This window comes from Urocampus carinirostris, chromosome 14, assembly GCF_059441175.1.
Source record: "Urocampus carinirostris isolate Australia breed hairy pipefish chromosome 14, RoL_Ucar_1.0, whole genome shotgun sequence".
NCBI lineage: Eukaryota > Metazoa > Chordata > Actinopteri > Syngnathiformes > Syngnathidae > Urocampus > Urocampus carinirostris.
In genome coordinates this window covers 21,541,542-21,567,581 of record NC_142362.1, presented here as the reverse complement: position 1 = coordinate 21,567,581, position 26,040 = coordinate 21,541,542, and the positions used below count along the sequence as shown (strand labels likewise).

Here is a 26,040-nt window from a genome sequence, read left to right as displayed (position 1 = left end):
AGGGACATTGATTCAAAATACATTTCTACGTCTGCCATTGAAACACAGTTTTGTGTGCTGATTTAGGAGGGTGATGGGTTTGTGTAAGATTTGGTGGCCATGTTGTTGGCTTTGCACTCCAAACTGGGAAGTTATCAGCCGACGATTTTCTGGGCCTGGTCTATGAATTCTTGTAAGTTCTGATGTGTATTGTCGGTAAGCGTGAGGAGCTGGTAGGCTGGCTATGATGTCGGAAGGATTAGTCAGATTGAAAGATGTTTTTGAAAATCAAGAATACAGGTGAAGCCATACTGAGGTCACTCACAAGGAAGCAGAGGAATGATTAGCTGTGAAGAAATTCTCAGGGTTTATGTATATTTTAGGACCACCCTCTTTTTGGGTCTTAGATTTTATTTAGGTACCTTCTCTCTTAGAGTTTTAAGATTGATTATTATCACCTTAGAAGTCAAGCAAAAGGTCCACACTTGTCAGTAGTAGCACCCAAGATTCTGATTGCCCACTTGATACGAAACTTTTAGTGAGGTAAAGTCAGCTCCGTAACAGCCATGTCATGTATTTTTATCTTCGCCTTAAACCATCCATTTGGATTTATAGCTATATACCTCGGATTCTTATGTATGCTGCTGTTCTCACAGGATACCACACTTTGATAGCACCAAATTGATCTTGGTTCTTCTTTACCGTGTAGGTGACCCTGCTAAACTTCATGATAACTCCAGAAGGCATTCAGGACCAGTTGCTGGGTATTGTGGTGGCCCGAGAAAGGCCTGACCTGGAGGAAGAGAAGCAGGCTCTGATCCTTCAAGGAGCTGAGAACAAAAGGTAGACCAACCAAAATTGCTCGCTTATTTTCTAATAGAAAATATAATTGGTTATTGTCTTCTTCCTTGCTATTTTTCTTTAGGCAACTTAAGGAAATTGAGGACAAAATCCTGCAGGTGCTGTCCTCTTCAGAGGGAAACATCCTAGAGGATGAAACCGCAGTGACCATCCTGTCCCAGTCCAAAGTCTTGGCCAACGAAATCACAGAGAAGCAAGCAGTGGCCGAGGTGACTGAAGTGAAGATCGACGAGACCCGTTTGGGCTACAAGCCCATAGCCATCCACTCGGCTATCCTGTTCTTTGCCATTGCCGACCTGGCCAATATAGAGCCCATGTACCAATACTCACTCACTTGGTTCATCAACCTCTTCATCCTCTCCATCGACAACTCGGACAAGAGCGACGACTTGGACGAGAGGTGAAGACCTGTCTTACTTAAAGTCGCGCCAAAAACTCAACGTTCTTGTTTCCCATTCATTCCAGGCTCATCATTCTTCGAGATCACTTTACCTACTCGCTCTACGTTAACGTGTGTCGCTCACTTTTTGAGAAAGACAAGCTGCTCTTCTCCTTCTGCCTCTGCGTCAGTCTGCTCATGCACAGGAAGCTCGTAAGAAAACGCCAATGATTTTATAACGTAAAATACACTTCTACACTTCTGCAACTTAAAAAGTTTCAATTACTGTATAAACTTGCACATAAACCTACATCACCTGTAAGCCGACCCCCTAAAGCTGCTTTAGAAATACGTACCTGAATCATTAATAAGAAGTGTACATCAACAACTATAATTATTCAAATTGGTATATGATAAAGATAAATATAAAGGTAATAAATATGGAAATAAACGAGTTTTTGACCATTTACTGTACCTTTAAGCAGTGCTTCAATGGCAGACCCTCGTACACCATTTTCGTATTTGATTGTTATTGCAACTGTTTCCATTTTTCTTTCTTGGGACCCATTATTATCAGCACAAAAAAGAAATAAAACACACTAGATCCAAATGAAATGAGATGCTGTCTCCTCAAACATAATCGGGATGCATCGACTGACTGAACAGAATAGATTGGTCGAGGGGCAGCATGAAGTCACCTCAACGCCGTGGTCCTCCAAGTGGCTATGCCTGTCTTGCACCTCCTTGTGTTAATCTTATTTAATGCACACATAAGCCGACCCCTTGGTTTCAATACTGTATTTTTTTTAATTTGCTTTATTTGGTAAGTATATGATACGCAATCGTTGATGTAACAAGCTAGAATCAGATTTTTTATCTTCTATTTAAACGCTGTACAATAGACCCCTTCTGTGGTGGGGAATCGCAAAGTAAAATTACGGAATAGTGGGGGAAAGAATAATGAGTGTGCCTTCTTCGTATCTTTTGATAATCGCAAGCTTTGTTTCCATGCTTATGATGTTTTTGATTCCCCCTTTGGCATCACTGCAAGTATGACGACCAATGAGAAAAAAATACAAAATTGTATTGCCGATTCGCTGAGTCTTTACGAAGCACACAATAGTCTAAAGTGAATAAATAGAAAATGACATTGTGGGAGATAGTTTAGCCAAAAGCATATTGGCATTTTCATGATGCAGGTAGACCGCGATCTAACGGTAGATCGCACATGTATTACTGGAGGATCACTGCATGACATTAAAACAAATATTGGGCTATTATTTTCATCCTGTCACCCAGCCAGTATAATAACAACCAAATTTGACATTCAAGTCTAACAAACAACGATTTTATGATGTTAGTCAATGAGCAATCCCAGTACTTGATTGGCTTACCAGTCAGATGGGGCAGAACTTTGACCTTTGAATCACCAATCATGCGCAAACAACAACACTAAGCTAATCTGCATAGGAGTTGAATCAATTGAACATTGTAAGCAATTCAAAAACGTTTCCTACATTTTAAGACCTGAAACACAAAAATGACAAAAAAAAATACCCTTTGCCACTTCAAAAATGCCATAAAACACATTCATTTCTTGTCGAAGCATCATAGTGAACTTTCTGTTGTCTTGCGATATCTTACTTTAAACTACGACAAACCAAAAATAATTACTTCCAAAATAATAGCATTTATGTAAAGACTACCAGCTTGGTTGCCTTGGGGCTCGTGTGCCTGCCCCGAGATCTGGAGATTGCTGGTTCAAGACTCGGCCGGGTCATACCTAAGACTTACAAAATTGGTACCGAAAATGTCACAAGGCTGCGGTCTACTGTACTCACCTCAAATGCAACTATTGTAACATCAACAGGAGTTGTTTCACAATCACAATTCAAAAGGTGGTTATGGGCAATTATTTCATAACAACCCGACGTTGCAGGTGAACGAGGAAGACTGGCACTTCCTGTTGACGGGCGGCGTGGGCTTGGACAACCCCTTTTCCAACCCTTGTACGTGGCTCCCCAAGAAGTCCTGGGACGAGTTTTGCCGTCTGGATGCTATGGAACCCTTTAAAGGCTTGCGAAGGGACATGGCCCAGAACAGGAATATGTGGAAGGAGGTTTACGATAGCACGGTGAGTGGGGGCAATACCTAACTTGAATTTGCAGGTTTTGTCCCACACTGATCGGCGTGCTAACAAACGCAGGAGTGTGATATAAAAAAAAAAAAGAAGAAGCTTAAGTTCAGAATCATGTACAATCAGAACAGTCTGAGCTATGCGCCTGAATCAGGCAAAATTCTCCAGTGCTTCAAGCACGTTATGAAGAAGTCGAGAGGATAAATGACCAAGTTGTACGATTACTTCTATCGAAAAGTAAAATATATTCTAATGAGGAACATAAATGCTTATAATCGTTCTAACAAGTAATATTGACTGATTATGGCTAAGCTCTCCGCTGCCTCGCGCACATTATTCAGGGGTAAAGAGAAGAGACAACCAAGTTGTGCAACTACTATAAAAAAATCCAGATACGGTATATTCTAATGAGGAACCTAAATGCTTTAAATCTTTCTTAAAAGTCATGTAGACTAATTATGTATAAGCTGTCCAGTGCCTTGCACACATTATGAAGAGGTAGAGAGGATAAACGACCAAGTTGTGCTACCTCTTCTATAATTTTTTTTAATCTATTCTAATGAAAAAAATGAAGGCTTCTAAAAGTTTTTCAGAAATGATGTCGACTAATTGTGGCCAAGCTCTCCAGTGCCTCACGTACATTATGAAGAGGTAGAGGGAATAAATGACCAATTTGTGCTGCTACTCCTATAGAAAATCAAAAAAAATTCTAATGAGGAACATAGCTAAGAATGTTTCTAACAAGTCGTGTCGACTGATTATGGCCAAGCTCTCTGGCGCCTTGCGCACGTTATGCAAAAGTAGAGAGGTGACACAATCAAGTTGTGCCACTACATCTCTATAAAATCAAACTATATATAATTATAACAAACATAAATGCTTAGAGTCTTTCTAACAAATCTTTTTGAATGCTTATTTCCGAGCTCTCCAGTGCTTCACGCAAACTATGAAGAGGTAGAGAAGATAGATAGATAGATACTTTATTCATCCCCGTTGGGAAATTCACACTTCCAGCAGTCTCCTTTGTTGTTTATTAACAGATTAAAAGGGATGCCCTCGGGGTGCTTGTTGTAGTTTAGCGGAGTGGATGATGTCACACGCTAGTCCAAAAGTTCGACATCCCTGCGGCAGATGGAAATCTTTGTGCCCAGGGATACACCACCTTGTGTTAGCGAGTCCACCTCCCCTCCGCTTCTCGCAGGCTTTCACGTCTCTGTCTAACAGAGCTGAAGCCGGGTAGCCGGATGGCTCCGGTCCAGGTAGCTCCGGGTGGCTCCACCTTGGCGTCCGGGATGCTGGACGTGAGCCACGTTTCCGTAAAACACAGCAAACTGCACTCCCTGTGCGCTTTGATGTTTTTCACCAGCATAGCCAGTTCGTCGGTCTTATTTGGTAGAGAGTTTACATTTACCATGATTACGGACGGTACCGAAGACTTATAACGCTGCTAGCCGCTTAGCTACCTCCGGCTCTCCATCCACCATAGGGCATCACGCCAGCACGAGAATTCTTCAGGGCAAGGAGTTGATTCCTCGAATAAACATATTTTTGTGCGTTAAAACCCATGTCCATAGGATAGAAAGTAGGCCAAATTGTAGTTGTCAAATGGGACGAAAAACACCAAAGATAGAAGCAGACAATAAAAACAATAAATCAATAAATCATACGGAGCTGCTGGAAAGGCTTCCGCTTGGGGCGGGATGACCAAGTTGTGTCACTTTTTCTATGGAAAATCCAATAAATTCTATTGAGGAATATCAATGCTTAGTCTTTCAAACAAGTCGTGTTGACTGATTATAGCCAAGCTTTCTGGTGGCTCGCGCACACTATGTAGGGATAACACAACCAAGTTGTGGTACAATTTTTAAATACAGTAATATACCAGCTCAGTACCCTAGATGGTAGTGTGCCCGCTTTGAGACTGGGAGTTCGCTGGTTCGCGCCTCGGCCGAGACATACCTAATTGGTATAATGGCGGCGCCCTCTGTTGGCTGCGGCTGCATCGACTCGCTACAACGGGTCAGGTGTATCGACATTTCGTTCTGTGTACATTGTTACAAAGAATGACAATACAAAGGAAATTATTATTATTATATTATTATTATCAAACTGTATTATGATGACAAATGTCAATGCCTAGAATCTTTCTGACAACTTGTTCAAAATGATTATGGCCAAGCTCTCCAGTGCCCCATGACCATTATGAAGAGGTCGAGAGGATAAATGACCAAAAATTTTGCGACTACTTCTATAGAAAATCAAAATATATTCTAAAGAAGAACTAAAATACATCAAATTCTTCCGACAAGTAGTATATGCTGATTGAATACAGCGTGGCGTCAAGTGACTAATTATCTTGTCTGTTTTCCGAAAAACCGATGTCATATTTGGCCATTATCAGTTCAATAACTACCAACTTGATAATTATGGCGCATTCCCAACAAACCTTGAAGAATAATCCAGACAATGGACGAAAAAACTTTTAAATCGGGTCGGCAACCTGTGGTTTGCGAGCAATATACTGTATGGCTCTTTTCATGAGTATCTATGGCTCGGAGACAACTTGGGCAATCACTTAATATGTTAATACGAATCGCGCCAGTCTACTTAAAATGAAGGCCAAGACTGTGCCTTCGGTCTAGTATACGGTGGAACCTCGGTTCTCGACCATAATCCATTCCCGAACCCTGTTCGAAAACCGATTTGTTCGATCACCGAAATCATTTTTCCCATTTAAAATAATTTAAATCGTTTTAATCCGTTCCAACACCCTGAATGTTTACCTTGAATGTTTAACGTAAACTTAAAGCTAACCCAGGCTAATCGTACGTTTGCGTTATTGTAATCTTCCGTACGAAAGATTACGCTAACATGAACGTGTAAAAATTAAAAAAATCAGGTCGTTTACAAGTCATTTAGCACCCGGGTCTCCACAACAAGTGGTTAGCGGTTCATTGCAAAGGGGGCTCCGTTCCAACACCCTCAATGTTGGTCTCCGTTCCAACACCCTGAATGTTTACTGAATGTTTAACGTAAACTTAAAGCTAACCCAAGCTAATCGTACGTTCGCGTTATCGCAAACTTCTGTACGAAAGATTACGCTAACACAAACGCGTAAAAATAAAAAAATAAAAATGATAAAGAAAAGAATTATGAACAGGATTTCTTACCTTTGTGGTGGTCAGCAGAAGGCACAGGTGGATGGTGGGGTAATCCCTTGCAAGATCAGCTCACCTTTTTCATATTTTGCTATTATTTCTTTCTTAAATGCAATAGTTGTACGCAATCCTTTGCTTTTTTCACCTGTAGCAACTTTGCTGCTTGCACTGACTTTCTTCAGAGGCATAATTAGGGGCTAAAAAACTTGTTACACCTATATTTAAAGCAAAAGCAAAACGAAGCACGTCCGCACGCGATAACAGTTGGTCACGAAAAGAGCGATCCACACCCGTACGCCGCTCAGCATCGCACCCTAGCGTACGCACTCACGCATTACCGGCGTTCGAACTCCGATTTTTTGACCGAACAGCGAAGCAAGAATTTCTTGAAATTTTTGGTCGGAATCCGATTTGTTTGAACTGAGAGGCGTTCGAAAACCGAGGTTCCACTGTATATCGGACACAATATTAACTACAGTTTACAGTAAAGTTGTCACACCAACAGACCCCTTCGTGACTGTAAATCGCTGAATAATCCTTAACATGGAAGCTCATTAAACAATCTATATTTATTGTTGAGACATTTTATAATGAAAAGCCACAAAACAAACTTCAAACCAAAACTAACTTTTTACCCAGAAGCGCTCTCAAAGCACTTAGAGCAATTTCATTGGGTGAGCAGTAGGAATGAGCAGAGCTATGCAGTATTTTGTGACATTATTACAAAAGAACTGTTTTGAAACCATTATTTAGGACAAATATGACAGTCAAAATGAGCCTTAACATTCTTAAGTAACTACGGGAGGGAGACACATTTTAAGTTGTATATTTATATCAATATAGATTTTATAGATTCTATCAAATCATCAAACATCATACAGTGAAAGAACATGGGCTAAAGAATGCACTCTTGTCTGAAGAGCGGTTTTGTGGTTTTATTGAATTTTGTCTTATAATATTTGATGCGGCTCTCAAGAAAAAAATTAAAATATTTTTGCTTTTATGGCTCTTTGGGTTAAAAAGGTTCCCTACCCCTGTTTCACCTAATTCTTTGTAAAGAAATAAGTTTAAAAAAACAGCAACACAGTGGCTTTTTCCAAAAAGAAAAGAAGTGCAATTCCATCTAATGAAATGTTTTTATTCCCCAGTTTGCTGGAAGCGTCTGTGCTATCTGGATGCACAAACAGCTGTTAAATAGATATGTGGTGCAAACACACATGCTGATTTCTAATCAACACACTCATCTGCTACACTTATAATTAAATGTAGTTTGTACCTACGAACCCCTAGAATCCCAGATAAAAACATTTAAATAACAAAACTATACATAGTGTAGTGAATATGGGTGGTCAATAGATAATTTGGACAAACAAACGATTGACCAATTGAATTGATGAGGAGAGTTTCAAACTTTTAGTTTGCACAGAAAATATCAATTTATGGTAACAACTGATATTCTTCATGTACAGTATTGTCTTTAGTTGCAGCCATACAGCATAGCGAGGCAGCAATTGTCCCTTCTTCATATTATGATGATCGCAAGCTTCCTATCTACAGTTGCTTCTCCCTTTAGCATCACTACAAGCCTTGGGACCCATAGCAAAAAAATGAATGCAGTACAAAAAATACAGCATAGTATCACCAACGTGATTTTTTTTTATAAAGGGCATGATATTTTGAACTGGATGAGGGGAAAGGCATTGTGGGAGGTAGTTCAGCCAGCAGCATATCCACATTTTTATGATGACATGACACGAACCAATAGTAGATCAGCATTTGATGACGTCAATCAGTGACACAAAGGCATGTAAAGATGGGACTTGTCACACAGAAAAACTGCAAAGTTCAAAATTGATATGTTTTGGGGTCAAGCAAAATACTTTTTTATTGATGTCATATAGTGGGGAAAATGCTGTAATGAGGTGTTTAAAAAACATGCTATTCCACACCGCAATGAGAAAATGTCTTAAGACAGTGTCGCCATGTCCCTGGGGTCGACTTACATGCAAAAAGGTTCCCATTTGATGTTTCTAAATGGACACACGCCTTGTTATTGTGGTCCTCTGTGCTTTCCCATCAGGACCCCCACCAGACTCCCCTCCCCAACGATTGGCAGGAGAAGCTGACTCAGTTTCAGAGAATGCTGGTGATTCGATGTCTCCGACCAGATAAGGTTTTGTTCTCCTTGAAATAAAATATGACTCAGATTTACTTGAGAAAAAACCAAATGGGACAAAAGGATTAAATGTTACGCGTCTCCATTACTTTCAGATTATTCCGATGGTGCAGGAATTTGTCTCTGACAGTCTGGGCCGGCCGTTTATCGAGGCCCCGCCCTTCAATCTGAGCAATGCTTTTGGCGATAGCAACTGTTGCGCACCTCTCATCTTTATCTTGTCTCCGGGCTCGGACCCCATGGCGGCTTTGCTTAAGTTTGGTCACGAAAAGGTATTGAAAATGACAAGAGCATGCAAAAAAACCTTTCAAACGTTGTCTTTCTACATTGTATGGCCCCTGTTTTTTTACCTGTTGGTGCTCAGTTCCTAGGTTCTCAAATCAGATGTTATAGATTATCTCGTTTTTCTTTCAGGGCTTTACAGGGGACAAGCTGACGTCCCTTTCTCTGGGCCAAGGCCAAGGTCCCATCGCCATGAAAATGATTGAAACTGGGATTGCGGACGGCACCTGGGTGGTCCTACAGAACTGTCACTTGGCCACGTCATGGATGTCCACCTTGGAGAGAGTCTGCGAGGTTAGATCTATATCAAAAATTGTTACTTCCACATCTATGGGACTTTGAACCATTTTGTGTCTTGGGTCCGATGATTAGGAACTTAACCCAGAGTCCACCCACCCTGAATTCCGTCTGTGGCTCACGAGCTACCCGTCTCCAACCTTCCCGGTAGCCGTGCTGCAGAACGGCGTCAAGATGACCAACGAAGCTCCCAAAGGTCTCCGGCCCAATATTGTGCGCTGCTTCTTGATGGACCCTATCTCAGACCCTAATTGGTTCGATGCCTCCAGCAAGCCGGTGGGTTACACAGGAAGGGCCTGAATGGGTCTTTGTCTTTGAATCGAAGCACGGATTTTGTTTGAAACAGAACAATCGCAGAAAAGACTATGACCCATAATTCATTGAAATATTTATCTCCAGCACATAGTTGAACCCCAGAATATAGCAACCCAGCCAAACTATGTGTTCACTTTAAATTTGTATTTATTATTTTTTATTCTCAGCAACAGATGATTTCATAATCCAGTAGATTCCCGTGATATGGCGTGCCCACCCTAAAGTTATTTTGCTGTGTCGGTGCTTATGACAACTCTCAGATGCCGATTTGTTATTGGTTTGTGTCACCACAACACAAAGATGCTGATATGCTATTGGCTGAACTCGCTCAATGCTTTTTTCTGTTCATTTTGGACAGGGGGCTTGACTAGGAAATGAATGGCATAAAAGGTGTGCCTTAACTCTGGTTGGGAATCTACCAGAGGCTCACAATGAAATCACAACCTTGATTCAGGGGTGTAAGACTCAAATTTAAAATGATTATGGAAGGGTTTTTTTTTCCTTCACTAAAATGGAATCACTTGCAGTGTTTTTTAACTGTGGATTTGTATAAAAACCGGAAACAACATTAGAATTCATTTTCACTACTGTTCATTTGAAGCCCCCAGTGTGTAATACCGTATTTGATTTTATTTGTCTATATTGTCTAACGCGAACAAAAACAAGTGCCAAACAGCAAAGCGTAGCAGCAATTTGCCAGACAAACAGGGTGGCGACCTTACTGAATTAAAGTTTTTGGACCATTGAGAGGCACTAAATATTACACACTGTCCCTTTAACTCAATGTTTACCGGTACATTAAAATGGTAACTTCGATGTTTGATTTATTTTTTTTTATATAAAGGAGCTACATATTTTTTTGAATTCTGCAAAGACACCCAGGTGCTATTTTTAAAAATAAATAAATGTGTATCTTTAATCCAGGTGCTAACCAATAATTTCCAGTCACTTGGAATAAAAAGCATAGTTGGTGGCAAATGTTGCGGTTAAGAGAGAAATCCACGCGAGAGTGCAATCGCCTTGCCTTAAAATGCTTGTCCGTGACCTTTGAAGTAAATTAACACCTGGACGGACGTTTCCTCAAATATTCTCTGGTTGATAAATGGTAGTAAGCAGAACGGCTACAGTGGGTTGTTTGTAGTGGAACTGGGATTTGGCGAAATCCAGCGGACATATTAAAAACTACAGGTCATTGTTTGTCTCATTTTTCTCCAGTGCTTCTCTGAGCATTGTCACGTGGGCGCGATTTTATCTGTTGGTGGGCCTCATGTTTGGCATTCTGTGCTGAAGAGGGAAGCAAAAACATGATTACCATCAAAACAAAACTTGGGATTACAAAACACTACGAAGAAGGCATCATGACTATTGCGGATTGCAAATAAATGCAGTGTGTTTAATCATTTCTTTCTCACTTTGTTACTGTATACACAAAAATCCAAGTGCTGCTGTCCTGGGGGCGTTTTATGCTATTCCAACCCTCTTTATGTAACTTCTGTTGTCATCTTCAGCTGTGGAAATATTAAAGCCGATTGATCTACATCCACACCTTATTCCTGACCGTTGTTTTGTTTTTTTGCAGGCTGTGTTCAAGAAACTGCTGTACGGCTTATGTTTCTTCCACGCCCTGACCCAGGAGAGGAGAAAGTTTGGGCCTCTGGGGTGGAACATACCGTACGAGTTCAATGAGACTGACCTTCGGATCTCCGTGCAGCAGTTGCAGATGTTTCTTGACCAACATCAGGTACATTTGTGGAAAAAGATTTATGTATTTTCACTCTCAAAAGCGGCACTTCAGAACATTAGATGTTTCTGTTGCTTTTTTTTTGGGCTACCCTTATCCTCACACTTGGTATGCTAATTTATTTACATGAGAAATATCCCCAAAAACCTTTTGACATTTTTGTACACTTCCGTCTCAAGGCCTCCCTTGTTACTATGGTGACATAAATGTATTATTTTAATGAGGTGACATTTCCATTCTCAAGTGCTCCCGAATTTTGAAGAGCCCGCTTCCAGAAAATGCCAAACGTGCAGCCTTTTCTTTACCCTTTTCTTATGTAAAGTAGACTTGAGAATACTCTGTACTCTGTCTAAAGCTCATCATTTTCCATATACCAGAAGATTATGGGGCTTATGAGTACAGTAGAGCCCCAGGATACGACTACAATCTGTTCTGAAGTGGGATCACAAAGTGAAATTGTTGTATAGTGAGGGATAGAAATCTGTTCTAATGAGCTAATTCCTTCCAAACCCCTGGTACTCCAGATAAAAACATCAAAAACAAAAAAATATTACATAGTGAGTATTACTTGTGTGTAAGTTACATATTTAGGGTTTAATTACATTATAGATAAATATACATTTAAAGAAAAATGTGAATTTTCTTTACCTTTGGTGTGAATTGACTTGAGCTGGTAGAGTGGAATTACTGGGTGGATGCAGAATGGGGAGGAGACGTTGGATTCAAATTCAAATTATTTTTGAAAACTTGTGAGGATTTTCATGCCTTCAAAAAATGTCTTTGCTTCAATGGCTTCCATTTGTGTGTCTTCTTCAGATTTCTTGATCATCATAAGCTTTGTTTGCATGGTTATCATTTTTTTGACTATCTCTTTATCATCACTGTACCCTTGGGACCAATAGCTATTAAATGCCATACAAATAATACAGTATCGCATTGCCGAAAATCTTTACGAAGCACACAAAATTCTGAAATAAATAAAGCATTTTATTTGACGTGGGCCAATAGCAGACAGGCATCTTGGAACTGTACTTACGTAGAAACACCACAAAGTTTGAATTTTCCAAGTTTTGGGGCGAAATAAATAATAAGTTGGGGGGAATAGCCTAAAGAAGGTCCGAAAAGGCAGGGTCACCACTCTACACGTACATAAAACAGCTTGTTGAATTTATGTTATGTACGTGTACATTAGGTTATCTAAGTTTCTCTAAAACCCATTATGGAACAATGATTGTAAAAAAATCATGGGTTTTTTCACTTCTGGGATTTCTATCGTGGGTTCTTTTTGGGTTCACAATACATCAGTTCCAATACTGTGTTCCTCAAAGAGCATTTTGTACGGATATCCAATATATCTCCAAACATGATCAAACCCCATCAGGAAGTTCCTTTCGACGCCCTCCGTTACATGACGGGCGAATGCAACTACGGCGGTCGCGTGACAGACGACTGGGACAGACGGACGCTACGTACAATCCTCGCCATCTTCTATGATCAGAAACTAGTGGAAGACCCCAACTACAAGTTCGATCCCAGCGGGCTCTACTTCGCACCGGTGGAAGGAGACGTAAGAGTTTTGCAAACAGTTGTTTTGAAAATGTGGTGTTACTTGTGATTGCACGTTGTTTAACACATAAAACATAAACCACTACCGCAACTTACACCACAAAATCATATTATTGAGGAATAAAAGACAACATATTACTCCGAAGCCACTGTAGACACAATTAGCCTAGCGTCCGCTCGGTGTTATCTTGGCATTGGCTGCGTACCCTTGCATACATTAAACATGAACAACTAGCTCAAACTACGACCATGTATGTATTGCTGGAAAAGAAACAAAATATCACTCAAAACTTTAACTGTTGTGTATTTGAAAGCCACCATAGTTAGCTTGGCGCTAGCTTAGAATTAGCTTAGCGTTAGCCGTGAACATTTACGTATATTAAACATAAACAACTAGCACAAACTAACACGGCGCAAATTGTATTATCGTAAAAGAATGAAACATAACAAATCACTCCTGTGTACATCACACCTTCGCCTACATTAAACATTGACCAGAAGCACAGACTAACAACATCCAGGTGTATTTATTACTGCAAAAGAAACAAAATACAACACTAACTGCATTGTACATGGAAGACACAGGTACCGTAGTTTTAGCCGCGCACGTTCGCGTACATCCAACATAAACCAATAAAAACACGCAAATGTTTTACTGAAAAAGAAAGAAACAAAAAGAGAACATTTCACTAACTGTTGTGTACGTCAAAGCCCCCATAGACACAATTAGCTTAGCGTTAGCATAACCACTAACTTTGCGCACTTTTGCATACATCAAAATTAAACCACTGACGTAAACTAAAACCAAGAAAGCGGTCTCTATACTTATGGGCAATCCAAGTTAAATTCAAATAAATTAATGAATAAAAATATGCTAGGTTTGCGAATAAAGCGCAGTCACAAAGGCAAACAATAAGTTTGAGCCTGAGTGTGTCTTTAGCAGTTTTAATGGCAGGCATTAGCACATTATCGACTAATGAGTAATCCAAGCTAAAAAATAGTACATATATAAAAGTAATTTAAAGTGGAACGCAATTTCTAAGGCTAATATTAGGTCTCACCTTGAATGTTTATTTGGCTTTTTAAACATTTAGCATTAGCTTTTAATCAACTTATAAGTACTCCAAGCTAAATCTAAACGGTAAACGATAAGTGAGACAGTGTGTCTTTGTTTTTTTTTAATTATTATTATTAATCTGTCAAGAGTAATCTAAGCTAAACCTAGATAAATATATATCACAAACTAAAACCACAGAAAACCTTTCTTTACTCTAATTGTTTTAAAGAAATGAATGAATAAAAAAATACGCTACGCTTGTGAGTAAAAAACAAAGGCTACCAATAAGTGTCAACAAGAGTGTCTCTGGCTCCTGCAATAGTTAGCAATAGCATGCTTTGGACTAATTGATCAATCTAGTCTTAATTTAATACATAAATGCATAAAACACAATTCAGAAAGGCAAATAATTAAGTGTGAGCCCGAGCGTGTCTTTGGCTTTTTTAAGGGTTAACATTAGCAAGTCATCGACTAATGAGAACCCAAGCTAAAAATAAATAAATAGATGCATCGAAATATACTACACTTGTAAATAAAACGCATTCTCAAAGGCTAATGATAAGTATCAGCTTGAGTGTGTCAGTATTTTCAAATGTTTAGCATTTGCATGTCTTAGACTAATTGAGCAATCTGGGTTAAATTTAATAAATAATTACATTAAACAAATGCTAAGCGTGGATGAATCACAATCAAAGGCAAACAATGAGTGTCAGGCTGTTTGTGTCTTTGGATTTTCAAAGAGTTAGCATTAGCATGTTATTATCTAAGGACCAATCCAAGCTAAAAATAAATTAATCCATAAAAATACTCGTGGCGTGGTAATAAATCGCAATCACAAAAGCAAACAATAAGCGTCAGGCTCATTGTGTCTGGCTTCTCAAATGTTTAGCATTAGCCCGTCATAGACTAATGAGCAAATCATGCTAAAAATGAAAAAATAACTATAAATACACAAAGTATGAGAATAAAACACATTCACACAAGCTAACGAGTGTCATTTTACAGTGTGTCTGGCTTTCCAAATCGTTAGCATTAGAATAATGAGTAATCCAGGCTAACAATAAATAAGTAGGTATAAGATTGGCTGCACTTGTGAATAAAACGCAATAACAACGTCTAACGATAAGTGTCAGCCTCAGTATGGGTTCGGCTTTTTTAAAGGTTAGCATTAGCCCGTATTCAAATAGTGAGTAATCCAATCTAAATATACTACATTTTTATGACCATAGGGTACACCATGTGAAAAGGCGCAGTGTCCATAGTTGGTTCTATTTCTGTTTTTAACAAATACATGGGGCGCACCTGACTATTGGGTGTGGGTGCCCAAACATACAAGTGTGCGTATTTAAAAATACAGTGGGAGAAAAACTTAGTTTGGTTGTGGTTTATGTGAGTATTCATTACAAAGTAAAATACACGGATACAAGAACATTTTAAAAAAGAGAACCGTAGCGATTCACACAATGGGGTCCGAAAAGTCTTCTTTTACTGTTGTGCTTTCCTCCATGATCCACTGCTTGTGTCTTTACTCCAACTCGGGCCACCTCACCTTATTTCCGCTTATCTGCGTATTGTTGACTTCAAAGCTTGTTTTTTAGCTTCCTCCTCTTGCAAACCATCGATTCATTATTCTTCAGTTCTCTCGCAGCTGCTCGGTTTCCATGTTCTTTCGCGTAGCGTCGAAATCAACAGACCGTGGCGGCCGAAAACAAGGAAAGCATTCAATGGAGGGAAAGTGAGGCTTTCGATTTAATTTATATTTGGGGGGACAACTCTGTTCAGCCTCCAATAGCACAATAAATTTCAAATGGCGAAGTATGCCACAGTCTTAGCATCCGGGAGTAATTTCTGCAAACAATTTGCGCATTGCGTGCAACATCGTGTGTCCTCTTCTATGCATGCTGGACTTTCATGCTATCCTCAGCTCCATCCGCCGCCTTACATCAACACACACTCAGGGCGCACTGCTCGATAGCCGCACAATTTTACGAAATTCTCAGAATTTTATGTGCGCCGTATGGTCATAGAAATACTGCAATTAAATGAATTAAAAATATGCTACACATGTGAATAAAACGCAATCTCAAAGGCTAGCAATAAGTATCAGCCAGATTGAGTTTGGCTTTTCCAACAGTTAGCATTAGCACATCAATTGAGCAATCCAAGCTTAATTTTATATACAAATATATAAATACATTAAATAGAATACAATAAATAAAAGGTTTTGTGTGTGGATTGTGAAATAAATATATTAAAAATGTGCCGTTAACTAAATTGTTCGAATTAGTTATCTGACTCCGTTAACCAAACACAACCTTCATTCACCTAACAATGCGTGCTCGTTTCTTGATGTGAAAAGACGGACAAGAGACCGGGATTTCCACACGGGGGCAGATTTAATTTTCTTAAATAATTTAACTAAGTGAACTCCATCGAATTAGCCGAATTAGTGTCGCTCGAGTCTCTGTCAAGCCTCCTCTCTCGATTCCCCCCCTCGATCTTCTTAATCTTCTGAAGTTCTTTTCTCGACCAACGTCTTTCCGCCAGCTGGTGTGCCGGCTCCTCCCATAGACGTGCCAGGAAAACCCCACGTGGGGTCCACCCCCTCGCCTCGATGTCTGAAAAACTCATAACAGCAGAAAGCTTATCAAAATAACTTCTCCAAACAATGCCTGCCTTCCTGCGTCAGAGTTGTTATCAACAGAACTAAACAAAACATTCTGCATTCGGATCAGCGTGACCTGTCATTGAACTTGAGCCTTCTCTGTGAAAATCTTCATTGCATTCAATAAATGTAACTTGTATTCAATCGTATTAACTCCCTTATAGTCAAATGTATAAAATCCTTTAGGATGAAATACAATCACAAAGGCAAACGATAATTGTCAGGCTGAATGTGTTTTGGGATTTTCAAACTGTTAGCATTAGCCCATTACTAAGGATAAATTATGGTAAAAATAAATAAATACATTAAAATACACTTGGCTAGTTAATGAAACTCTATTCTATAGGCTAACGATAAGTGTCAGCATGAGTGTGTCTGGCTTTTCCAACATTTAGCATTAGCACGTCTTTGAGTAATTGAGCAATCCAAGCTTAATTTTTATATACAATTATATAAGTACATTAAATAGAATAAAGTAAATTAAAAGTTATGTGTGTGGATAAAATACAATCACAAAGGCAAACAATAAGTGTCAGGCTAAATGTGTTTTTGGATTTTCAAACAGTTAGCATTAGCCCGTTACTCTTGACAAATTATGGTAAAAATAAATAAATAGGTATATTAAAATACACTTGGTTAGTTAATGAAACTCAATTCTAAAGGCTAATGATAAGTGTCAGCATGAGTGTGTCTGGCCTTTACAACATTTAGCATTAGCACGTCTTTGACTAATGGAGCAATTCGAGCTAAATTTAACGCAAAAATACGTTAAACAAAGCTACACATGTGGATAAAACACAATCACAAAGGCAAATAAGTGTGAACCTGAGTGTGTCTTTGGCTTTTATTAAATATTAGCATTAGAACATCATCAATAAATGATTAATCCAAGCTAAAACTAAAATAAATCAAATACATTTCGCGTGTTGATTGAATGCTATCACAAAGGCTAATGATAAGCGTCAGCTCAAGTGTGTCAAGCCTTATAACAGTTTAGCACTAGCCTGTCATTGACTAATGAGCGATCCAAGCTAAAGCTAAATCAACAACCGAATAAAAATGTGATACGCTTGTGCATAAAAGGCAATCACAAAGGCAAACAATAATTGTGTCGCGATCCTTTTGGTGCCGGCTTCCCGAGTGTGTCGGCCCCCGGCAGAGCACATCTTTTATTCATGGTGTCACATTAACATAGTCATTAGAACAAATGTCAGCCGTCTTATTTTTTTCTTGGTTTCAGTATGAAAGTTACATCGAATACACCAAGACGCTGCCCCTCAACCCTTCGCCGGAAATCTTCGGCATGAACTCCAACGCAGATATCACCAAGGACCAGTCCGAGACGCAATTGCTGTTTGATAGCATCTTGCTAACCCAGGTTAGCCAATAACACTACTTGAGTTTTTTTCGTTGTTCAAAATCCGCAATGTCTGACTTTTTCATGTTTTTTTTTTTGACTGGGCTGTTGGTTTTGTGTCCTATAGAGGCTTCTAAGGGTCACATGACTTTTTGAGTGGCAGCCATATTGGATTACAAGCGACAAGGGAAAAAGATGCAACTACAAATCAATTGGCGTACTTTATCAATTTAGTTAGGGTTTCGAGGACTATATATGAGAAAAGGTTGAGGGTAAATAAGGACATAGACGTTTATTTTATGAAAAGAAAGATAAGTTGTCATTGTATCGTGAAATTTTACCTTTGATTTCATACCCGAACATCGTAATCAACAACATAGACCATTACTTAAGATTCAGATTCAGATTCAGATCTACTTTATTGTCATTCTAGTACACGTGTATACAGAACGAAATGTCGATACATCTGACCCGCACAGTTTCCTTGAATGTACAGATATAAGTAAAAGTTGTATTGTATTATGGCTACGTATAGTATTTTACCATAGTGCCGATAGTGCAAGAGGAGTAGCTAACCGGATGTGCAAAATGGGCAGTCAGGTTAACAAGTCAGGTAAACAGTAACATTAACACTGTAACAATAACGCTGTAAGTACAATAGTGCAGAGAGCAAATGTGCAAGGAGTGGCAAGCTATAAAGAACTGCCAGTAGTGCAAAAAGTCAGATTAGCAGCCTTTTAGATTTAGGTTAACTATATGTTAGATTGACCATTTAACAGTCTAATGGCCAGGGGGACTAGACTACTGCGGAACCTGGTGGTCCTGCACCGCACACTGCAGTACCTCTTCCCAGAGGCTAGCAGAGTGAACAGTCCATGATGGGGGTGAGAGGGGTCCCCGATAACGTTCTTAGCATGGGATAGGCAGCGCTTCTGGCCAATGTCCTGAATGGAGGGAAGTGTAGTCCCGATTATTTTCTCTGCTGTCCTCGTTACCCTCCTCACACTACCCCAGTCGGTAGCGCTGCAGCCTCTGCTGTGCCCTCTTATCCAGTGATGCAGTGTTCACGGACCAGGTGAGTTTGTTTGTAATGTGCACCCCTAGGAACTTGATACTGCTGACGACCTCCACAGCCTTGTTGTTGATGCAAAGTGGGGCATGGTTGGGCTGGTTTTTCCTAAAGTCGACAATGATCTCTTTAGTTTTGTCAACATTCAGGACCAGGCTGTTGTCCCTGCACCAGTCCACCAAATGCTCCACCTCCTCTCTGTAGGCCAGGTCGTTGTCGTCCCTGATGAGGCCCACCACTGTTGTGTCGTCAGCATACTTCACGATGTGGTTTGTGGCGGACCTAGGGACGCAGTCGTGTGTCATCAAGGTGAACAGCAAGGGGCTCAGGACACAGCCTTGGGGGGAGCCCGTGCTGAGGTAGATGACATCTGAGATGTTCTGACCTATCCGCACTGATTGGGGTCTGTCACTGAGGAAGTCCAGCAGCCAGTTCCGCAGGGGGGTGTTGAAACCCAGGAGTCTCATTTTGTCTACCAGATGTTGTGGGATGATGGTGTTGAATGCTGAACTGAAGTCCAGGAACAGCATCCGCACATGGGTGTTCTTCTCCTCTAGGTGTGTCAGGCTCAGGTGAAGCGCAGAGGAGATGGCATCCCTGGTGGAGCGGTTTGTCCGGTAGGCAAACTGAAAGGGGTCGAATGAGGAGGGGAGACTGGAGGTGATGTGCCCTTTAACCAGTCTCTCAAAGCACTTCATTATGATAGGAGTCAGTGCAACGGGCCGGTAATCGTTGAATGATAAGATCTGGGGTTTCTTTGGCACAGGGATGATGTTGGCAATTTTGAAGCATGATGGTACTTTGGCTTGGTCTAGCGAGGTGTTGAAAATGTCTGTTAGTACACAAGCCAGCTGATCGGCGCACTCCCTAAGTATCCGCCCCGGAATGTTGTCCGGGCCTGGAGCCTTCCTTGTGGGGAAGGAAAGGAAAAAGAACCAATTGTTTTGCGATCCCGGAGTGTTATCTACTGTAAATAACTTCTTGAAGGAATAAGTTATTTATGTCAAATTAAGATAGGTGTGTATCTGTAAAGAAAATAAATACTTTTTTCATACTCGGACATCGTAAGTAATAACATACACCCGTTTGTCGTTAATCTTCAAACTAATCTTCCGTAATTATTTCTTCAACCTATGCACAAAAGGCAACGTCTTATGGTGGGGAAAATACCATAACAAGGTGCCAAAAAGGGTTCGTATTTCACACTATATCGTGAAAACATTGTAAATTATAGACACCATAACCCGGGGTGTACTGTAATTAAGTCTACTAATTTAAAGATTTAGTAATGCACAGTATTATCGAATTAGGATAAGAGAAACTACTTGCTGTTTATTTTTCCATTTTTGAATTGATATTCTGTACGCTCTGTGGACATATAAAGAAAACGATTACGAAGTTACACGTGTCAATTCCGGTTTTATAATTATCAACTTAAAACTCATTCACTTCTTTGTGTGGGTTCAATGATGAAGGAGTAAGGATTCCAAAATACATTAAAACCCCAGGATATTATGTTCATCGGTATGAGGTGCTGGAAAGATAGTGTGTTCCACATCATATTGCGAAAACATTGTAAACCATGGATGCCATAACCCAGAGTCTACTGTACTTAATTAGTCTGGCTCAAAGGACTAAGTCAGGTATGTCGAATTGAGATAAGTGTTTATCTGTAAAGAAAAAAAGTACTTATTTGTTCTTTTTTTGTTGTTCCTGAATTGATTTTATGTTTTGTCTGGTAATTCTGCTGGATGGTTAATCGAGATTATTTCCCTAATTAATCTCCAATAATTGATCCTTCAACCCATGCAGCACTAATGTTCAAAAAGATCAGATTCAACATCGTAAGGGGAAAGCATCGTAAGCTATGCATGCCATAACCTTGAGTCTACTGTTAATTCTGGCTCAAATGATGTTTTTATCAGTAAAGACAAAATGACTTTTTACTGTTTCCTTCAATTCACTGAGCATCGTTTTTTAAACTGCTCAAGAAACATTGTATTTCACATCCAAAAGTGAAAACACCGTAAGTTAGGTACACCCTAACACGGGGGTCTACTGTAATTAAGTCTGGCTCGAAAGACTAAATCCAGCGTGTCAAATTAGGATAAGTGTTTATCAATAAAGAGAAAACCACTTTTGCCGTTTTTCCCTTTTTGATTTGATACTTTTTACGTTTTGTACGGAAAACATCATATTGCACATCATGACATAAAAACATCATTAAGTAGGGACACCCTAACCTCGGGGTCTACTGTCGTTAATTTTTCTGGTTCAAAGTACAAAGTGTCAAATTTATCAGTGAAGAGAAAACCACTTTTCCTGTTTCCATCCATTCGCTGGGCACTGTTTTTGTATATATATTTTGTACAGAAAACATTGTATACTATATCGTAATGTGAAGGAACACCGTAACCCCTGGGGTCTACTTTAAGTAATTCCACCTTGAAGTAATAAAACAGGTTTGCCAAATTTAAATAAATGTTTATCAGTGAAGAGAAAACTACTTTTCCTGTGGTTTCCTTCCTTTTGCCAAGCATGGTTTTTGAACTGATACTAACTGATACTTTGTACGTTTCATATGAAAAATAATGTATCCCACATCGTAACGTGAAAATTTCGTAGGGTAGGGGCAGCATAACCCAGGGGTCGACTGTAATTAATTCTTCTGGCTCAAAGGACTAAGTATCAACCTAAGTGTTTATCAGTAAAGAGGAAACAATGTTTCCTGTTTCCTTCCATTCGCCAAACACAGTTTTTGATTTGATATTTATAAAAGTTTTGTACGAGTAAACATCGTATTCCACATCGGAACACAAGCAAGGTAACCTGGGGATCATATTGTTCATATCTCTTTTTGATTCTAATTAGAGCGCCCCTAGTTGTGGGAGAAATCCACAAAATAGCCGCATCTTTGTAAAAAAACGCACGGTTGAAAAAGTAGCGACAAATTTGAGGGTATTGCCAAACTTTCTTGGACGGCGTCCCGCTCCTTTCTTTTTTCAGGAAAAACTGGCATACAAAAAAGTCACAATCATCCACCGGAAGGTTCCCCGCCGTCTTTTTTTTATATCTTAACTTGCCAGGCCTGAATTTTTGATTACGCTGCATGCAAGATTGATTAAAAGCCAAAAGTAGGAATACATTTTTTAACGGTTTGTTGAAGGAGCTCCAAAAAGTCGATCTGGATTCTCCTTTGACGACAAGACCCCCGTCGTTAGCTGCCAAAATGAAAGCTTCGCCCCGTCAGATTATGTCTTATTCTGTCAGATTTAGAGCGAGACTCGTATACGTATTTTTCGTAAACATAGATTTCTTTTCGTTCTGGCTCAAAAGACTTATTGCGTCAATCGCAAGATTTTTGGGGGCCTTGAAAATATATGGAAACTCAGGCTACTCTTTTCCAATATAACTTTTACAATCCTGACTTTCTCGTCTCTTAATTTCATCACACGAAATCCTGGTTATAAATGTTTTTGTTGTTTTTTTGCTGTCAATTTTTAACATACGTCCACTGATGCAACTTGGACGTATCATCAGTGATGTTACCTGGGGCCACACACAGTTTCAGCTCTTTGAAAAATCATAAATTCTCACCCAGGCGGCCCAGCAGGGGTAGATCAGACCCCAATTTGTGTCCAGTTACATCACCCTTAATTCACCTCTCCTTAACTATAGCCACCTTGAGGCAACCTCTGCTGCCTCTTTGATGCCACTTTGTTTACCGGGCCCTGTGATACCCAGGATGTTACGCGCCCTGCAGAGACTGGCCAGCAAACTCTGCATCTGTCACGGTTGCCATGGCGCCCAGTTGGTCCCAGCCGGGTGGCGCCGGGTTCTGTCACGGTTGCCGCGGCGCCCAATTGGCCCTGCTCATGGACACCGGTTGAGACGCAGGGACTGATTGCTCCTTGGGAGTACTTAAACGCGGTCCTTTGAGCCGTTAGTTGTCTGAACGTTTGTGAGACTTCTGCAAGACTCCTGTTAAACTCTGTGTTAAATGCCTAGTTCTGTGAATCTGCCTGTGTTTGATCCTGTTTTATTTTTGGCCTGATTCGTTTGTTTTTGACAACTTTTCCTGTTCGGATTTGAATCCACTTCCGGGACCATCGATCCCCAGATCGAGTGTGCGCGCATTTTTCCTCTCCCTAATAAACTGTGAGTACGTTATGCTAATGGGTTCTAAATTCTGTTTCCTGCCCTGGTCCGTGACAGCATCCCAACTTAATAGGCTCGCACTGTGCTTTTCCACCCGTTGCTCCAGCACTCCTCTGCTAGCTCAGTTCTCTTCCTCTACGGTCCTCCCACAGTGAGTTCCAGGAGAACGATCTGCTTGGAGATAAGCAACAAGTCAGGTTACAGTGTTGTGGTGGCAATTGATTTGGGGAATTTCAGTTGCTTACCCAGGTCAAATTTCATCTCCCAGTCTAGTGCTGTTGCTAGCAAGCCAGGTGAGGTAACTCTAGCAGCTGATGGTGGCTTCTCCTGAGCCCAAAACTTCGCTCTGAAAATGCTGGTCTATTAGTGATCCCAAGAGCCAAGAAGAGATCCGCAAGTTCGAGAGTGTTCTCCATTCGGGTCCTGGTACTGTGGAATGCTCTGCTCCCAGAGATTCGATCTTCAATCTTGGTGGAACTGTTTAAATCCAAGCTTAAAACACACTTCTATTCCATACCTTATGAAGGACCTACATTTCATGTTGACAATATCTGTATATTATTGTTATTGCAACATCAGTTGCGGCCTCCTCATCCTGGAAGGGGGATGACCTCATGTGCGGTCCCTTCTCAAGTGTCCTTCATTTTCCTCATGTTGAGGTTTTTGAGTTTTTCCGTGCCCTCATGTTGGTTTAACATCAGGGGTACTGTAATAATAGTTTGTGGTTTGCAATAGTCTGTGGTCTGTGCAGCCCTTTTAGACTACTTGTGATTAAGGGCTATCCAAATAAACATGACTTGACGTGCAGACACAGGCAGAAAAGGGGTGGGGCGACTGTTTATCCAATCAGAATGCAGAACACTGCATGATACAAATCTCTGAAGAAGCAAAACAGGGAAAAGTAAACCACAATACAACGGGGTATCACTGTATACCAATTATCTGCTCATGAGCTAGTATGGTATGTGTCATAGCTTTTTGGTTGATTAAGCTGTTGAAAATAGCACTGAAAAATAAATCAAATAAAGTAATAATCTTGAATCTTGAATCTCGTGGATTTGTTCCATGTTTTAACCATGGTTTATATTTTTGGCATCTTGGTGTGATTTACTTGTTTTGATGCCCCTTTTCTGAAAACACATGTAGGGGGTGATGACGTTTTACATGACATCATACAAAGCACTAAAATCGCAGCATCCGTGTTGGCGTCATTTTTAAGCCGACTTTATCGTTTCATTTTTCTTTGTTTAATGTGTGGTCAGAGAAACATGGCAATAATTTCAAGCATTTTCAAGCACTTCACACAAAATTCTAGCAATTTTCTGACCGAGAAAACACAACATTACAATTTTAGCATTTTTCCGGATTTCAAGCACCAGGACGAACCCTGAATATAATATAATACTTTATCCAATCAAAATGCAGAACACAAATCTGGATGAAAATCGGCTAAGTGGCGAAACCGTGAAAAGTTTCTCTCGTTTCTGTCCCTGCCCAGTCTCGCTCGTCGGGTGGCGACGCCAAATCGTCGGACGACATGGTTTTTGAGGTGGCGGCCGACATCCTCAGCAAGCTTCCTCCCGACTTCGACTTGGAACTGGTCATGCTCAACTTCCCTACTAGCTACAACGAGAGCATGAACACCGTCCTGGTGCAGGAAATGGGGCGCTTCAATAACCTGCTCTCCATCATCCGAGACTCCTGCATCGACTTACAGAAGGCCATCAAGGTACTCTTGAAGCATTTAGACCAGGGGTGTCAAACAGGCGGCCCGTGGGCCAGACCAGGCCTGCTAGGGGATTGAGTCCGGCCCGCAAGACAACGCTCAGAAAACGCAAGAGAAAACGAGCTTAAGGTTGAAATATGTCCACTTGATGTTGCCAAAACCAGGTGCCTCTCACAAAGACGTTGTACTTGTATTTATCTCTCTCTCTTTCTTCCTCCTTTTTTCTCTCACTCTGTCTCTCTTTCACTCTCTGTGTTTTTCTCTTTCTTTCTTTGTTCCTCCTTGTCTCTACCCTTCTGTCTTTTTTTTCTCCTTCTCTCTTTCTATTTCTCTTTGGATTTCTTTCTTTCTCTCTTTCATTTCCCCCTCTCTCACTATTTCTCTTTTTATCTCTTTTGATTCTCACGTTTTGTCTCTCTCTCTCTCGCTTTCTACCTTTCTCTCTTTTGTTGTCCCACCCTCTCTACTTTTCTCTCCCTCTCTTTCTCTTAGTTCTTTCTCTCTTCTTTCTTTCTGTCTAATCTAGTAGTCTGCCCCCCGAGAGAATGCTTTGTCTATAGTGTGGCCCCCGAGTTAAAATGGGTTTAACACTATACTAACGAGAGCTGAGAGATCAAATCAGAATTTATTTGCATAGTACTTTTCAGGCAACTCAAAGGTATACATTTAATGTCCCAAAAATATCTTCCTCTAATGAGCAGTTCCTTTGAAATTAGGCACATTACGGAAGAACACTAGTTAGTTACAGTTACTCGTTACTTTGTCTAAACGTAATTCTGTTAACTCCTCGTCGTTTCCAATCTTTAATTCGATAACTTTCCTTCGTTCTAGCCAGATTCAAACAAACCCGCTGAGAACCGGTCAAATCAGTGTCTCATTCCTCAAAATAAAACATGGCCGTCATTGTGTGGTGAGCGCAGGGGCTGGTGGTGATGTCATCGGAGCTGGAGGAGGTGGTTAGCAGCATCCTTAAGGGGAAGATCCCTGGCATGTGGATGAAAAGGTCCTACCCCAGCCTCAAACCGCTGGGGAGCTACATCAACGACTTCTTGGAACGCCTTCAGTTCTTGCAGGTACTGAAAACGGAGATTTCTGGGCCATAAGGAACACCTGATCA

General features: G+C 40.3%; 1 protein-coding gene across 1 annotated transcript in view; it reads left to right on the top strand.

The window, feature by feature from the left end:
- dnah7 (dynein, axonemal, heavy chain 7) overlaps positions 1–26,040 on the top strand; it is a 70,406-nt gene that overhangs the window by 39,000 nt on the left and 5,366 nt on the right. The window contains exons 44-56 of the mRNA XM_088353582.1: positions 689–822; positions 905–1,240; positions 1,306–1,432; positions 3,159–3,353; positions 8,595–8,687; positions 8,786–8,962; positions 9,105–9,266; positions 9,345–9,545; positions 11,164–11,325; positions 12,707–12,892; positions 17,854–17,991; positions 24,696–24,926; positions 25,844–25,996. Of these exons, the coding sequence (XP_088209708.1) occupies positions 689–822; positions 905–1,240; positions 1,306–1,432; positions 3,159–3,353; positions 8,595–8,687; positions 8,786–8,962; positions 9,105–9,266; positions 9,345–9,545; positions 11,164–11,325; positions 12,707–12,892; positions 17,854–17,991; positions 24,696–24,926; positions 25,844–25,996 (2,295 nt within the window). The remainder of the gene's footprint in view (positions 1–688; positions 823–904; positions 1,241–1,305; positions 1,433–3,158; positions 3,354–8,594; positions 8,688–8,785; positions 8,963–9,104; positions 9,267–9,344; positions 9,546–11,163; positions 11,326–12,706; positions 12,893–17,853; positions 17,992–24,695; positions 24,927–25,843; positions 25,997–26,040) is intronic.